The sequence below is a fragment of the Cherax quadricarinatus genome, chromosome 36 (assembly GCF_038502225.1).
Source record: "Cherax quadricarinatus isolate ZL_2023a chromosome 36, ASM3850222v1, whole genome shotgun sequence".
In the NCBI taxonomy this organism is placed as follows: domain Eukaryota; kingdom Metazoa; phylum Arthropoda; class Malacostraca; order Decapoda; family Parastacidae; genus Cherax; species Cherax quadricarinatus.
The window spans coordinates 19,632,779-19,648,272 of NC_091327.1; the positions used below are offsets into that span (position 1 = coordinate 19,632,779).

The 15,494-nt window shown below is 45.2% G+C and overlaps 1 protein-coding gene across 1 annotated transcript in view; it reads right to left on the bottom strand.

Moving 5' to 3' along the window:
* Positions 1 to 307: 307 nt before the first annotated feature.
* LOC128691385 (YLP motif-containing protein 1-like) overlaps positions 308 to 15,494 on the bottom strand; it is a 107,888-nt gene continuing 92,701 nt past the window's right edge. Inside the window, exon 3 of the mRNA XM_070091541.1 lies at positions 308 to 1,737. Within this exon, the coding sequence (XP_069947642.1) occupies positions 468 to 1,737 (1,270 nt within the window). The 3' untranslated portion in view covers positions 308 to 467. The remainder of the gene's footprint in view (positions 1,738 to 15,494) is intronic.

A 15,494-nucleotide genomic window follows, 5' to 3' on the forward strand; every position in this document is an offset into this window, starting at 1 on the left:
TTCAGCTCGCCCTGTACCTCTTTTTTCCCTCTGTTAAAGCGTGTGTCTTGTATACACTCGTTGGACCAACCCGTTAGAGATTCGTGTTACGTCAAATACCACCTGTCAAAATCTAAGTTTCGTGTAATTTTCTTTATAGATCGTTATAACGTTGCTGTTGTTGAGGAAGCCAGAGATGTGACTGGCTATTTCTCATCTTCCAAGAAATGTTCTTGCTGAGAGAGCTTCGGATACCTTTAAAAAATAGGTTAGACATTCATTACATTCATGGGAAAGTATTAAGCCCGTAAAGGTCATGCAGTAACAATAAAAAAAATGAGCGGTAATGAGCGAGAAGAACTTGTAGGAAGAAGGCAAATGACTGCCGACAATTTGAGGGAATGGGACACGATTGCATTCACTTAGGGCACCTTTTTGAAAGACGTTTCGCTGTTTACAGTGTTCAAAGTTCAAGAACCGAAAGTCCTTCACAAAGGTGTCTTGAATGCATGAAGGCACCTAAGACACTTACCTTTCCTGGAGAAGTTGGGAAAGCGCCACCCTCTCTTCTCCATCTTTTCTCTGACGCCTCCGAGCTTCTCCTTGAAACCTCGACCTCGTCCCCCTGACGGTCTCCTAATCAGGGCATCCTTCAGGTCTAGAGACTCGCACTTCACCAAGCGACCCTTGTTCTTAGGCGACTTATCTGCACTGTCGTCCCTCTCTTTGGGTGATGACTTGCTTCTTTGCGACGACCTTCCGAAGCCCCATTCGCTGCGGCTGACGGAGACCCGCGGGCGAGGCACATCGTAGTTAAGCTGGTTCGGTTCACAGGAAGAGTCTGAGGCGGATACTGTAAGTCCGGAGTCCGGGGAAGCGGTACCATCTTGGACAGCAGGCTTGATGAGTGTTTCCACATCTAGGTTAAGTGCTGACAACACGCGGCGGTGACCTGCCTGCACTCGTTCGTACTCGTCCATGACCTCGTCTACGAGCGAGCGACGAGACCAACTTCCAACCCAGTTCTCGGGGATCTCCTCATAGATGTTCTCCGATGCCAGCGATTCTCCGTAACTGTCGGAGTCGTCCATGGCGGCCCGGGCACGGATAACGTCGGCAGGGGACAAGATTCCCTCACCTGCGTATGAGTACACACCCTCCTCCTGCTGCTGTTGCCGCTGCTGTCTCTGTTGTTCCTGAGTGAGGAAAGGATTCTTGGAGAGAGGCTGGGCGTCTGGGGCATCGCGGGTACCCATCACAACAAAACGGGTACCATCCTCCTGCTTCGGTACTACGGGGTGGGTATACGGCGGCCGCGAGAAGCATGGGTTATCCTCCCACCTTCCCGCAGACGGGTGCGGTTCCCGCAGACCCATGAGAGGCATGGACTGGTGACCGTGTGGATGGTAGTGGAGGCGGCGTGGCGGAGGCGGCGGCAGTGACGGCGGATAAGGGGGAAAAGTGTGGTGGTGATGATGGTGTAGGAAGTGGTGGCGGACCACCCCGGGGCCCCAGTACCCAAGCCCCTGCGGTAGCGATATGGGCCCTGAGAATGGCCCGCTTGCCAGGGTCAGGAGCGGCCCGCCCAGCTGCACCATGGGCCCAGGGGGATGTCTGGGCGGGCCACCATAGTCGTGGGCGTGGTAGGGGGGGTGGGCTGGCCTCTGGCGAGGCGGGGGTGAAGCGTAGCGGGCGGAGTAGATGGTGAGCTCAGGGGCCAACCTGCCCTCCATCACGCCCACACCCGCACCATCACACCTGCCGGGGAGAAACCATCAGGTCAGCAAATAACTCACAACTGTAGCTTAAAGAGGAAGCAAATGCTATGCATTCTTCGACCTCCAACATAATGAACGAGATGTTTCACGCGTAGGAGGTCCCGAGGTAGTACTCTCCTAGTTGCAACAGTCTTGTTTATTACGCCTCTAGTAAATCATAACTCGTGGCCTCATACGAGTGAAACACTATATTACTGACGAATGATGAATCGAAATACATCATTAATTATATTATTATTACTAAATTCATATTATTAATATTTCACCCACCTGCAAAATATAGGTCATAATAGGTAATAAAACGGTTCAGTTATATAAACGCTAGAACAATATAATAAAATTACTGTGTATTGAGGTTTAAAGTCTCTTGGCTGTCAGAGGATCATTATCACTTCAGGTCACATGTACACATCCAATCAATCATATTTTAATCCCTAAAAATATATTACCTAAAGAACACATATATGTACATTCATAAAAGATTGGCTGGTAGTGGTAAAGTATTCAAGCAGCCTCATGGAAATACTTCAACATTTTTCTTAAAAGCCTATTTATCTACGCCTCCCTACAACTGAGATTAAAATAATGTATATATATATATATATATATATATATATATATATATATATATATATATATATATATATATATATATATATATATATATATATATATGCCTGCTGTATTTTGGGCACGCGCCCCATTTCTGAGGAGCTGGATGAGATTTTCGCCTTATAATCTGTGATACACACGTAACAACATGTACTGTATATGCCACCTTTATATCAACAATGTGTCTCTTGAATCTTCTGTACCATATTATGTAATAAAATATTCCTATTGGTAAAAAAAAAATATGAAAAGATGGGGTGGTAGGGGAAGTAGAATATTCAAACAGCTTCAGGAAGAAATCCAAATATTCTTCCTTGAAGCCTTTTTATCCACTTCTCCGAGGCTATGGGTCTCACAATTTACACCAAACGTGGACCCCATCTATATATATAAACAGAATAACTTGCTTCGGACGGTTGCTTAGACAGTAAGATGCTGCTGCTGGTATGTGTTGAATGGTAACGTGTCTCTCTCGAAGTTAGCGGAGGGAGGACCGAGCCACTACTACTCCTTGCGTCCTTCAAGTCACACGGGTGTAGCGACATAAGAACACTGATCTGGATCTGTCATTTTTCATACCACGAAATTAACTTCACGAAACCAGAACAAAAAATTTAAATAGCTAGGAAACCGGTGTCCAGCCATCATTGCCAAGAGGTGTGTGGTGGTGGTCTGCAGCTAAAGTTGTGTGGCTCGTATACTCGCTCGATGCCTGTGGCCGCTTACCTCCTGATGAATGTGAAGCAGGGAGAATCGTAGCCAGAGTGGAGATGGCCGCTGATGTCTACAATATCATGTGGTCGAATCCTCATGAATGCATGTGTTGTGCCAGGGATCCAGTATAGTGTTCATCTGTTACTCTGATGTGTGTGTGGGGGGGGGAGAGAAAGAATGGAGTTAAAGAAAATAGGGTGAGAGGAAGGAGGTTGAAGGGAGGGAGGGAATTGAAGGAAAAAGTAAATGGAAACGGTAGATAGGCATGGAGGAAGGAAGGGAAAAGACGTGAGATCTGGGACCTTGTGAGTCGTAGAACAAAATTCTTAAATAGGAAATGCAGCCGAAAATATTTGGATTTCATTCTTTTGTGTGATTCCAATTACCCGGCAGCTAGCGGAACAAACTCACTCACTCTCACTCTCTCTCTCTCTCTCTCTCTCTCTGTCTGTCTATCACTCATTCATTGTCTGTCTGTCTGTCTCTCTTTGCAGAAAGTATTCAACATATAGCCTTGATCGCTATCGTAGTCATCCATCCTGCAACAATTTACCTGCTGCCAATGTTACCCACATAAGGAAGCCTCGCAGATCATGGATTTCGCATTTTCCTCCTCCCGGAGCGAAGAAAGGAAAAGGAAGAGGCAGGGGCTAGCTAGGGAGGCCTCCTGAGAGGCAGTGGCTAGCAACTGTATAGGAGTTGGTCTTCTTGTGCCCTCCCACCTTTAGCATACTCCCTAACACTTTCACCCTTCCACCTCCAACAGACTTCCTCTCCCCTGCTACACCTTGTCACCTCCAACAAATTTCCTTGCTTAGCTCACTTCACAATGCTATTCCCCTCCCCTTGTGTGACAGACCTATGACCAGTTTCGAGTTTTCTTCGCAACCCGGTCTGAGGGCAGGCTTCATTGTTGCTTGATCATCCAGGCTGGTGCAGGTAGCGGTCCGCAGGCCTGCGTAGCCATCGCAGCCTATGTGACCGTAGTAGTCAAATTTCCTCTTGAAGTCGTCTACATTGTTGTTTATGTCTTCTTCCTCTCACTTCATCAGTTCCACATACCTCTCGCCTCGTTGCTCCATCTTTCCCACAAACTCCTAAGCCTATCCGCCCACACACCCATAACTCTCACCCATCATTCCCATACTCAGCTAACCTCAACCTCTCAACTCTCATTTATCACGCCCACTATCAGCAACACGCCCAGCAACACTCATCTTTAGTATCTATATCATATGTCATCGCCATTACCCATAACACACCAAGGAGATAAATACCGATCTTTTTGGACTTGATAAAATACAGATCAGTCTGGGACTCGATAAAGCCCACTGTGTGGACTTTTGTTCCACAACACAAGGAGAACGCATCGCTATCCACACCCTAAGTTACTTATTTCCTCACCCAAACTTCACCTCCATCTTTTCCCTCCACCGTCCAACCAACTTCCTTCTCAACAATTAAAATATTTGCCTTTCAACTCGTTTTAACAAAAATTATGTAAAAGTTACGTAAGAAAAGGTGGAGTAAAAGAAGAGAAAGAGGGCATTGTTCTTAACGCTTCCTGGGGATGGACAAAGACGGGGTGGGTCAGGTGGGTCCCAAACGGGAAGTTTTTATGAGACATCTGCTGATTCGAGAATTTTTTTTTCTACAGCTGCGGGCCCTTCATGGGGCGAGAGGGTTCCTTGATGCTAGTGAAGGGACCATTTTCTTTTATCCTGGGATTTATGTTATTATAGCAAGCTAGCTACTCATTGTTATCAGCTGTATCTTCTCTACTCTCATTCTCATTACTTACCCAAGGTGTCGGGTAAATTCAGTTGCTGTGGTACGAATTTCTTTTCAACTACTTAATTATGACTTCGATGTGTTGACACTATCAAACCAACTCATTACAGCACCATTATGCATTTTCTCCTGGCTTCATTAAGTCCTTCAACGTGGTCCTCAGTACACCTGGCAACAAGTGTTCGAAATTTACGAACTTCGTCGTGAGTATAAAGCCATAATAACGCGTCAAAAGAATAAGAAAAGGCACAATATCGTGACTGGAACATTGTACCAATAACCCGCACACCGGCGACAGAAACTTATGACGACGTTTCGGTCCGACTTAGACCGTTTACAAGTCAAATAAGCAATTAAATAACTTTTTAGCACACTTTTCTGTATTTTAAAATATTTCACATATTTAAAAAAAATCATATGTAAAATCCATAAACAAATATGGTACGTGTATATCACTCCTGTCTGTCACTGTCTGATTCTGGGTGAATTATCCAAGGTCACCATCAATTAATTTTTTGCAATGACAGTCTTACCACATATGATATATGCACATCACCAGAATCATTATTTTATGCAACTTATGAATCTCCAACAGACGTGCTCACCCACGTCAACATGCCACAAAAATAACGTTTCCGATGCACTCTGCTAGTGTCCATGTACAAGAAAGTCCCACCATTACCCATGTACATCTCATATCTCGTAGCCTTTGGACTACTGTATGCAACAGGTTTATCAGTAAAGAAAAATTTAATGCGTTAAATAGGTATTAAAATAAATTCAGTGTATATACAATGAGACACACCTCTGGGTGTATATAGCCTCGCTGAGACCCGATTTGGTGTCTCTCATCACGATGGTCATTAAGGCTGCATGCAGCTTGTCCTCCAGTCAAGAATATTTTAATCACTAAAATATGGATTAAACTAAACTCTCAGGATGTATTGATTATGTTCACCTCTATGTGTGTATACTATGTTCGTGTCCATGATTCCATTATGTATTATGTGCAGGTTGTTTCACTCGTAGGAGGCCCAGAGTTATCGTTTACTACAGACATTATACACCAACGAGACTGTTGCATCTACGAGAGTACCAGCTCGGGGCCTCCTATGAGTGAAACGCTCCTATTATTTATATTAGAGAAAAAGGCTTATACTAATTTTGTTTGGCTCTAGTCGCGTGTAAGTCATTATAATTAATTGTATCTAATCTACATAAGAGGTAACAAATACATCCAGTATTGGTCGACGGAGAATAGTGTGTGTGTGTGTGTGTGTGTGTGTGTGTGTAGAGACATATCACCATAAGACCTGATAAACGTTGTCCCAATGAATGTTTGCTCTGCAATGCGTCTTTTTTCATTATCCTCGTCAGTACGTCATTCATATCCATGACGTCAGGAAAACAGGATACAAGCAGGGAAGCCAGACATGAATATCCAAGTGCAAGAAGAGAGTCAAGAGTTAAAAACGACATAACAGCCAGAACCGAAGCTACTCGACAGTAGTATTAGAGGAAACCAACTCTGAAGAATCAGGTAATAAGGCGCAGACTGCCGGGGGATATGTATTTATGGAGAACCTCCCCACGCCCCGGATAACCTCCCCACGCCCCGGATAACCTCCCCACGCCCCGGATAACCTCCCCACGCCCCGGATAACCTCCCCACGCCCCGGATAACCTCCCCACGCCCCGGATAATCTCCCCAGGCCTCGGTTAACCTCCCCAGACCCCGGATAATCTCCTCAGGCCCCGGATAACCTCTCCAGGCCCCGGATAACGAACGGCTGAGTGCAGCCAAGCTTTCACTAGGATATGCTTTTGCTCTATGTACAGCCTCATCAACCTCCAAACACACACACCAGTAAAAAAAAAAAACTGTTAAAGTTCCTCAAAGAGCTGGGTGAAAAACTCATCACAGAAACCAAGGATCACAGGGCGGCCAGCTTCCTCTTTCAGAGACTCAGTGTTGCGATCCACAGGGGAAATACCTGCAGCATTCTGGGCACGCGGCCCACCGCCGGGGAGCTGGACGGAATATTCGAGATATAGCTCTGAGATGTTATCTATGTGTTTTTACTCCCTATTGTATTTTTGTCAATGTAATTTGTTTTTAATAAAGTCACTATAGAATAAAGGGGGTTGTAGGAGAAGACAATATTCAAACAGCTCCAGCAAGAACCTTGAGTTTTCCCTGAAGCAAGTTTATTCTTTTCTCTGAGGATGAGAGTCCCTAGGACAGTTCCAGAGGTGGTACCTCCCTATATATATGTGTGTGTTTGTGTATACCTGCCTGGAGTCTACCTGGAGGTTATTCCGGGGATCAACTCCCCCGCGGCCCGGTCCACGACCAGGCCTTCCGGTAGATCAAGGCCTGATCAACCAGGCTGTTACTGCTGGCCGAACACAGTCCAACGTACGAACCACAACCCGGCTGATCCGGCACTGACTTTAAGTATCTGTCTAGCTCCCTTTTCAATACAACCAGGGGTTTACTGGTAATTCACCTTATGCTTGGTGGGAGGCTGTTGAACAGTCTTGGGTCCCGGACACTTATGGTGTTTTCTCTTAGTGTACCAATGGCGCCCCTGCTTTTAACTGGGGGTATTTTGCATCGCCTGCCCAGTCTTTTACTTTCGTAGGGAGTGATTTCTGTGTGCAGATTCGGGACCATTCCTTCCGGGAATGGTCTCTCTCCTGCTTTCCAACGAGTACAAGTCAAGTGCTTCCAAGCGTTCCCAGTAGTTAAGGTGCTTGATAGAACTTATACGTGCAGTAAAGGTTCTCTGTACACTATGTGTGTGCGCACGTGTGTGTGTGTGTGTGTGTGTGTGTGTGTGTGTGTGTGTGTGTGTGTGTGTGTGTGTGTGTGTGTGTGTGTGTGTGTGTGTGTGCGCGCGCGCGCGCAAGACAAGCCACGGGGGTGGAAATCTTAACCTCAAGTACTTTCACACTTCTCACTGCGTCATCAGGAGCTGTGTAATGTTGCAAGGGCAGCAACAGGATAAATGAGGGAAAGTTTTTCAGAATATGGTGGCGTAGGTGACACTAGCTACCCACGCTGGTGCCACCCACGCTACCATAGCAGGATTCGAACCTACACACTGCATCAAAGATCGTGGTACCTTCTCCAGGTATTACGTACTTTGATGCATATATATGCGTATACATGTATGTGGCATGCAAAGAGTACGTAACCTTTATTCGGCGCATGGACACACCCTCATTTACAGGCTATCTCCCCCAACCAGCGAACCAGGTTGCTAAGAGTTGATGATGGGGCCCCATCGTTCAACTAGTGACCAGGTTCTAGCCAATAAGAAGGTGGGATTGACAATCGCAGAGGTTATGTGGATACCGCTCTCCTGTCTGCCCTTGTCATTCCCACTCTAGAGCTGGTTGAAGCACGGTCTGCTATCTTGTGGCTTCTATTTCTGCCTTGCTTACCGTGGAGTGCACTATATTTATCACTGTACATAGTGTACATATTGCTGTTATAATTGGTGAAGGATAATATAAGTCTAAACTTTTTCTACTGTGTTTATTTGCTCCCATTACACCTGGGATAACAGGCCATTTGAAATCCTAGGTTGTAATATGGGTAGCCTGTCCGAGAGCTGGACTTAGAGAAACGGTTGAGCTTAGGGTGAAGCTTGTAGCAGGAACATTGTGTAGCTTGCTGTTTCGCTTCGCTTTACAAATTTTGCGTGTCAGTTGCTTATGATCAGCCTTGCTATTGTGTGATCGTTCAACAGCTCGCTACTAGCTTGTTCAGTGTGCTCGCTTCGCTACGGTCAATCTTGTGTGCAGTCGGCTTTGCTTGTATGCGTATTCTGCAATCGTACTGTGCATAGCTAAGCGTGTTCTGCAAATTAACGTGTTACGTTGGGGTATTCGTACTGTGCATAGCGAATAACTTATGCCACCTAGACGAGTCAGACGCCTGGTGTCGGCATATACTTTGCATAACCTACCTAAATTGTCCCTACAGCGTTGTTGGCAAATTGCTCGTTCCATTGGCATTCCCTATAAACGCACTCTCACAGCTGCGCAACTGCGTTCACTTATTGCTGACATACTTATTGAAGAAGAGATGGCACATCAAACTCCTCCCTTTACGGGAGCTAGGGAAAAAACTACTATGTTCTCGCAGGAGGAAGATGATACACCTACGGAGCAAAATGGTCAGTATAGTGCAGCTGGGTTGTCTCAGGGTGAATCAGCGTCGTTGGCACTTCAGCTGGCAAAAATCAATCTTGAGCAAACTAGGGAACAGAGAGCATTCGCAAGGGAAGAATTTGATAGGGAAAGAGAAAGGAGGCAGTTTTCGCATTCTGTAAACGATTTCCGTTTACAAAAAGCAGTACAGCTTGTTCCCCGCTTCAATGAGGCCGAACCAGAGCAATTTTTCGAAAGCTTCGAAAATCAGGCTCGAGCCTTGAGGTGGCCGGAACAGCACTGGGCAGCGTTGGTTCATACAGCATTATTGGGTAAGGCACAGGAATTTACGTCGGTATTAACTGACGCTGAATTCTCTGATTATCAAGTAGTGAAGACCACAGTGTTGGGAGCATATACATGTATCCCAGCTAAATATCGTAAGACCTTCAAATTGAACAGGCGGCAGCTTGGTCAATCCCTGGTGGACTTTGTGAGACAGCAAACCAAAGCTTTTACCAGCTGGTATAAAGCGAGTGGTGTCTCTAACTTTGAGGAGCTGGTGCAGCTTATTCTGATTGATAACCTGCTGGAGTCTGTGGGACCAGAGGTTCGTGTCTTTCTGCAGGATCGTGACTTAACCACTGCATTGGAGGCGGCCAGGTTGGCTGATACCTTCGAAACGAACCGCTCCTTGTCCGAGCGGTCCCGTCTCTCTTTTCAACAGTCTGGCGTGAGCAGAGATCGACAACATTGGAGAATGAAGTGCCAGCCGGAGGGAGAGCGTCTACGACATCCAACCAAGTCACCTGGTGAGCCACGCTTCTCAACATATGGTCCCCCTGCGGAGAGGCAAACTACTTATGGAGCATCTCGACAACAATATCCAGAGAGGCACCAGCCAGAACGACACCACTTGCAACGTCATCAGGGAGTAAAGGGCAAGCCTGTCGTCTGCTTCAGGTGTAATAAAGTAGGTCATATCAGTTCCAACTGCCCCCAAAAACCTCAACCCATCGGGAAAATCTCTAATATCCCTAGTAACATGTCCCCTAGAGAAGTAGAAAAAGGTATGGCCCCTTATTATTGCGAAAGTCTTATTTCCCTTCAGGAAAACTCAGAACCAACTAAAGTAAATACCTTTAGAGATACTGGAGCATATTGCTCACTTGTCAGAGAAGGAATATTACCCCTTTCAGAGAATACTTCCTTGAATTCCTCAGTTTTATTGGAAGCTTACGGAGGAGCTATATATTCAGTTCCTTTGCATAAAATTTATGTACAGTGCAAATATTACACTGGGTACTTGACTGTAGGTATCTCAAAAGGATTTCCCATGAAAAATGCCATGTTATTACTGGGTAATAACATTACTACTGTTACTTCGTGTCCTGAACCTATAATGATTAATGCTTCTCCAGTGTTGGCCATAACTCGGGCAACATCCCAAGGGTTGTCTGGGGAGAATGTTGACCTATCCTTGGACGACTCCGATCTCGGAATAGCCACGTTGTTTTATGAGACACACCGGCCGGAGTCTCGTAAATCAAGTGAACAGACCCCGATCAAGCCTTCCTATTCCCAGGTTGCAGGATTCCCAGATGTCTCTGTTTCCATGCCCGAGGGACTGTCCTTCCGGGAGGAACAACGAAAGGACCCTTCTTTAAAATTCGCTTTTGAGGCAGCCATGGGTAAATCCTCTTTGGGTCATCCAGTCAAGTATGAAGTTAAAAATGATTATTTGGTATGCACTGAGACTGGTAAGGAGACAGAGGGCCGGCAATTATACGACAGGTTAGTGGTTCCAACCAAGTATAGACCTCAGATATTAAATATAGCTCATAATACGTCATCAGGAGGTCACTTAGGAATTACAAAAACCTTGTATAGAATCACAAAAGAATTTTATTGGCCAACATTAAAGAAAGATGTGAAGAATCATATTAGGTGTTGCCGAGAATGTCAGCAAGTTGGAAAACCTGGACATTCTATTAAACCTGCACCTCTCCAACCCATACCTGCTGATGGAGAACCTTTTGCAGATTTAATTATAGATTGTGTAGGTCCACTACCTAAGTCAAAGTCTGGAAATCAGTATTTATTTACAATTATGGATAAAGTAACCAGATATCCTGAAGCGATCCCAATGCGTAGTATCAATACTAAAGCTATTCTCAAAGCTTTAACAAAATTCATTTCTTGTTTTGGCATTCCTAAAACTATACAAAGTGATCAAGGTACTAACTTCACTGCCAAAGCATTTAGGGAAGTATTAACTAGGTTAGGGATAATTCACAACTTATCCACTGCCTATCACCCTCAGTCCCAAGGCGCCTTGGAAAGATTCCACCAAACATTAAAAACAATGATGAGAAGTTTTTGCATGCACTTTCCGACAGATTGGGATGAATCTCTACCGTTGTTGCTATTCTCAGTACGAGAGACGGTGCAAGAGTCTACAGGGTATAGTCCGTTTGAGCTGATCTTTGGGCACAATGTACGAGGTCCTCTTCGGGTGCTCAAAGAAGGATGGATGGGAGAAGACGTAAGCTCAGCACTCTACAACCCGTCTTCAAGGTTGCAGGTGGCACGTGAGTTAGCCACGGCTAACCTAAAGATAGCTCAAAGTAAGATGAAACAGAGGTATGACAAAAGTGCACAATTCCGCTCCTTCCATCCAGGAGACAAGGTGTTGGTGCAGGAACCTATACCTGGCCACACCTTGAAAGCTAGATTTACGGGACCTATGCAGATAGTAAGTAGATTATCTGATTTAAATTATGTGGTAGCTCCCATTGGTAAGACCTCAAAAACAAAAACTTACCACATTAATCAAATCAAGGCCTTTCATACACCAGATAAAGTCCCAGTAATGACTCTGTCCTCTACCTCTGAGGACGACTCTGACTCTTTGCACTCTATCTCTGAAATTAATACTAAACTTTCCAATTCTGTCCTCCTCAAGGATCCTAGCCCTTTAATGGATGGATTATCTGAAATACAAGCAACCAATTTAACTGAGCTTCTACAGTCATATCCTAATATTTTTTCGGATGTGCCGAAAAAATGTACGTTAGGTTACCATGATGTAGATGTGGGAAAATCTAAACCAATTAAACTCTCCCCCTACAGAGCTAATCCTGAAAAGCAAAGGTTACTTCAGCAGGAAGTAGACTTCTTGTTAGAACATGGTTTAGTGGAGGAGTCATCTAGTCCATGGGCTTCACCGTGCATCCTAGTAAAGAAGGCTGATGGAGGGTTTCGTATGTGCACAGACTACCGTAAAGTGAACGAGGTCACAATTACAGATGCTTACCCTCTTCCTCGTCTGGATGACGTAATTGACTTTGTGGGTAAGGCTACTTTTGTGTCCAAATTAGATCTCCTTAAAGGTTACTATCAGGTACCTTTGACAGATAAGGCGAAGGAAATCTCTGCCTTCGTAATTCCAGGAGGTCATTATCAGTATACAGTTACCCCCTTCGGAATGAAAAATTCCCCCTCTTCATTCCAGAAACTCATCCATCAGGCTATTAAAGGACTTGAAGGCACGGCAGCATACCTAGATGATATTGTTGTGGTGTCTGATACTTGGGATCAACACCTACTTAGACTTAAAGCTCTGTTTGAGACCTTTAAGAATTCCCAATTAACAGTTAATTTATCTAAATCTTCCTTTGGCCAGGCCACTATCACTTTTCTAGGCCATGAAGTAGGTAGTGGTAATGTTGCACCTAAACTTGCTAAAGTTCTTTCGATTAAAGATTATCCAGTTCCTCATGATAGGAAATCTCTTCAACGTTTCCTAGGCATGATAGGATTTTACAGAAGATTCTGTAAGAATTTCTCAGATATTGTAGCCCCTCTTACCTCTCTTACCAGTCATAAAGTTCCCTTTAATTGGACGTCAGATTGTAACACTGCTTTTAATAAAGCAAAAAGATTATTGTGCTCTGCACCCATTCTCCTGTCTCCAGACTTCTCCAAACCTTTTTCATTACAGGTTGATGCTTGTGAGTCTGGGGTTGGGGCGGTACTATTACAAATCGGGAACAAGGAGTTGCAGCCTGTAGCATACTTTTCAGCTAAGTTCCAGCCACATCAGAGAGCTTACTCTACCATTGAAAAAGAAGCCCTCGCGCTGGTAATGGCTTTGGAGCATTTCGATGTTTATGTGGGCCAGACATCGCAGGTGGTCACAGTCTACAGTGATCACAACCCGTTAGTCTATCTCCAAGCCATGAAGAATCACAACACAAGGCTTATGCGTTGGACGCTCAGGCTGCAGCCCTATAACTTCAAAATTCGTTACATTGCCGGCAAAGAAAATGTGTTGGCAGACTCTTTGTCAAGAGTCTAGTTTAATATTTTATTTAGGTTAGGATGTATTTGTGGTAACCCCCCTTTCAAGCTCTTTTTTTTTATCCCCTGATGTGGGGGTTTTTTTTTAGTGAGGGGATACGGGCTACCGTCCGCTTGTATCTTGGACCTATGTTGGCCTATCTGACTGCTGTCTCACTCTGAGTTTAGGGTTTGGCTTTTGGTCACTAGGAAAGCTGAGCTCTATCTAAGAGTGGGATGGTGGAGAGGATAGGCGGTCCCATTATTTTGTGCCATGGCGGCACGGTTACCACTGGGAGGTGGCAGCCTAATCCTGAGCCTTCTCGGGGGTGGGGGTGTGGCATGCAAAGAGTACGTAACCTTTATTCGGCGCATGGACACACCCTCATTTACAGGCTATCTCCCCCAACCAGCGAACCAGGTTGCTAAGAGTTGATGATGGGGCCCCATCGTTCAACTAGTGACCAGGTTCTAGCCAATAAGAAGGTGGGATTGACAATCGCAGAGGTTATGTGGATACCGCTCTCCTGTCTGCCCTTGTCATTCCCACTCTAGAGCTGGTTGAAGCACGGTCTGCTATCTTGTGGCTTCTATTTCTGCCTTGCTTACCGTGGAGTGCACTATATTTATCACTGTACATAGTGTACATATTGCTGTTATAATTGGTGAAGGATAATATAAGTCTAAACTTTTTCTACTGTGTTTATTTGCTCCCATTACACCTGGGATAACAGGCCATTTGAAATCCTAGGTTGTAATAATGTTTCGTGACGGGAGACCTGGCCGGAGGGGCAGCACCACCGGCATGTAGGTCGCCAGGTAAGTAGGAAGAAATTACAGTAATACCGAGAGGGGAGGCATCAGACTAGGTAAAAATTGCAGATACCTCAAAGATCACTAGTGTGACCTATAATCTTTCTGATATAAATAAACATGAGATAGGGCGGGGACTTGAACAGATCTTGTTTGAAGCAAGCCCAGTGCTCTATCATCACGACACGAGCTCACAATAGCTTACAGTGATGCAAACTTCGCGGCTCAGTGGTACAACTTTGGACCTGCTACATGCCAGGACCCCGGTCCGAGTCTCTGTCCATACTTCTGTTTATTGACAGTCATTTATAACGACCCGAGTCTTTCTGATATATGTAAATGATCTACCAGAGGACATAGACCTCTTCATTTCACTGTTTGCTGATGTTAAATTGATGAGAATACAAACAAGAGAGGACAGAGATAAATTGAAAGAAGATTTAGATAACCCGCAGGAGCTGTTCAATATGCGGCTGCTGGAGTTCAACCACCCCTTCAAGCTCATTACAATATGTGTAGGGCCTACCTACCTGGAGACCGCCTTGAGGGTGTTCTGGGGGTCAACGCCCGGCGGCCCGGTCCTCGACCAGGCCTTCCTGTAGATCAGGGTCTGGTTAATCAGGCTGTTACTGCTGGCCGCACGCAATCCAACGTGCTAAGCACAGTCCGGCTGATCGGCCACTGACTTTAGGTATCTGTCCAGCTCCCACTTGCAGACAGCCAGCGGTCTATTGGAAATATCCATTATGTATGATGGGAGGCTGTTGAACAGTCTTGGGCCCCGGACACTTATTGTGTACTCACGGCACCCCTGCTTTTCACTGGGGTTATGCTGCACAGTCTGCCCGGTCTTTCACATTCATTGGGAGTGATTTTTGAATGCAGATTTTGGACTAGTCCCTTTAGGATTTTCCAGGCGTAGATTATGATCTTTCTCGCCTGCATTCCAGGAAGTATAGGTCAAGGGACTTCAAACGTTAATCGTATTTAAAGTGTCTGATTGAACTAATTGATGCAGTGAGGGTTCTCTGTACATTCTCTAGATCAGCAATCTCGTCTGCCTTGAATGGGGCTGTTAGTAATACATCAGTATTCCAGCCTAGAAAGAACAAGTGACGTAAAGGGGATCATCAACTTGTGTTAAAAAAAAAACAATTTCTTTGATTTTATTTTTGAACATCTTACGATTTTTAAGTGACCCCCTCCAGACTGAAATCCTGGCTGAGCCACTGGGCGGAGGCTCACCTTAAGCAGGTCACAGGCAGCAGAGAACGAGGCGGTGAGGATTGTGTGTCCCAGTAGTTC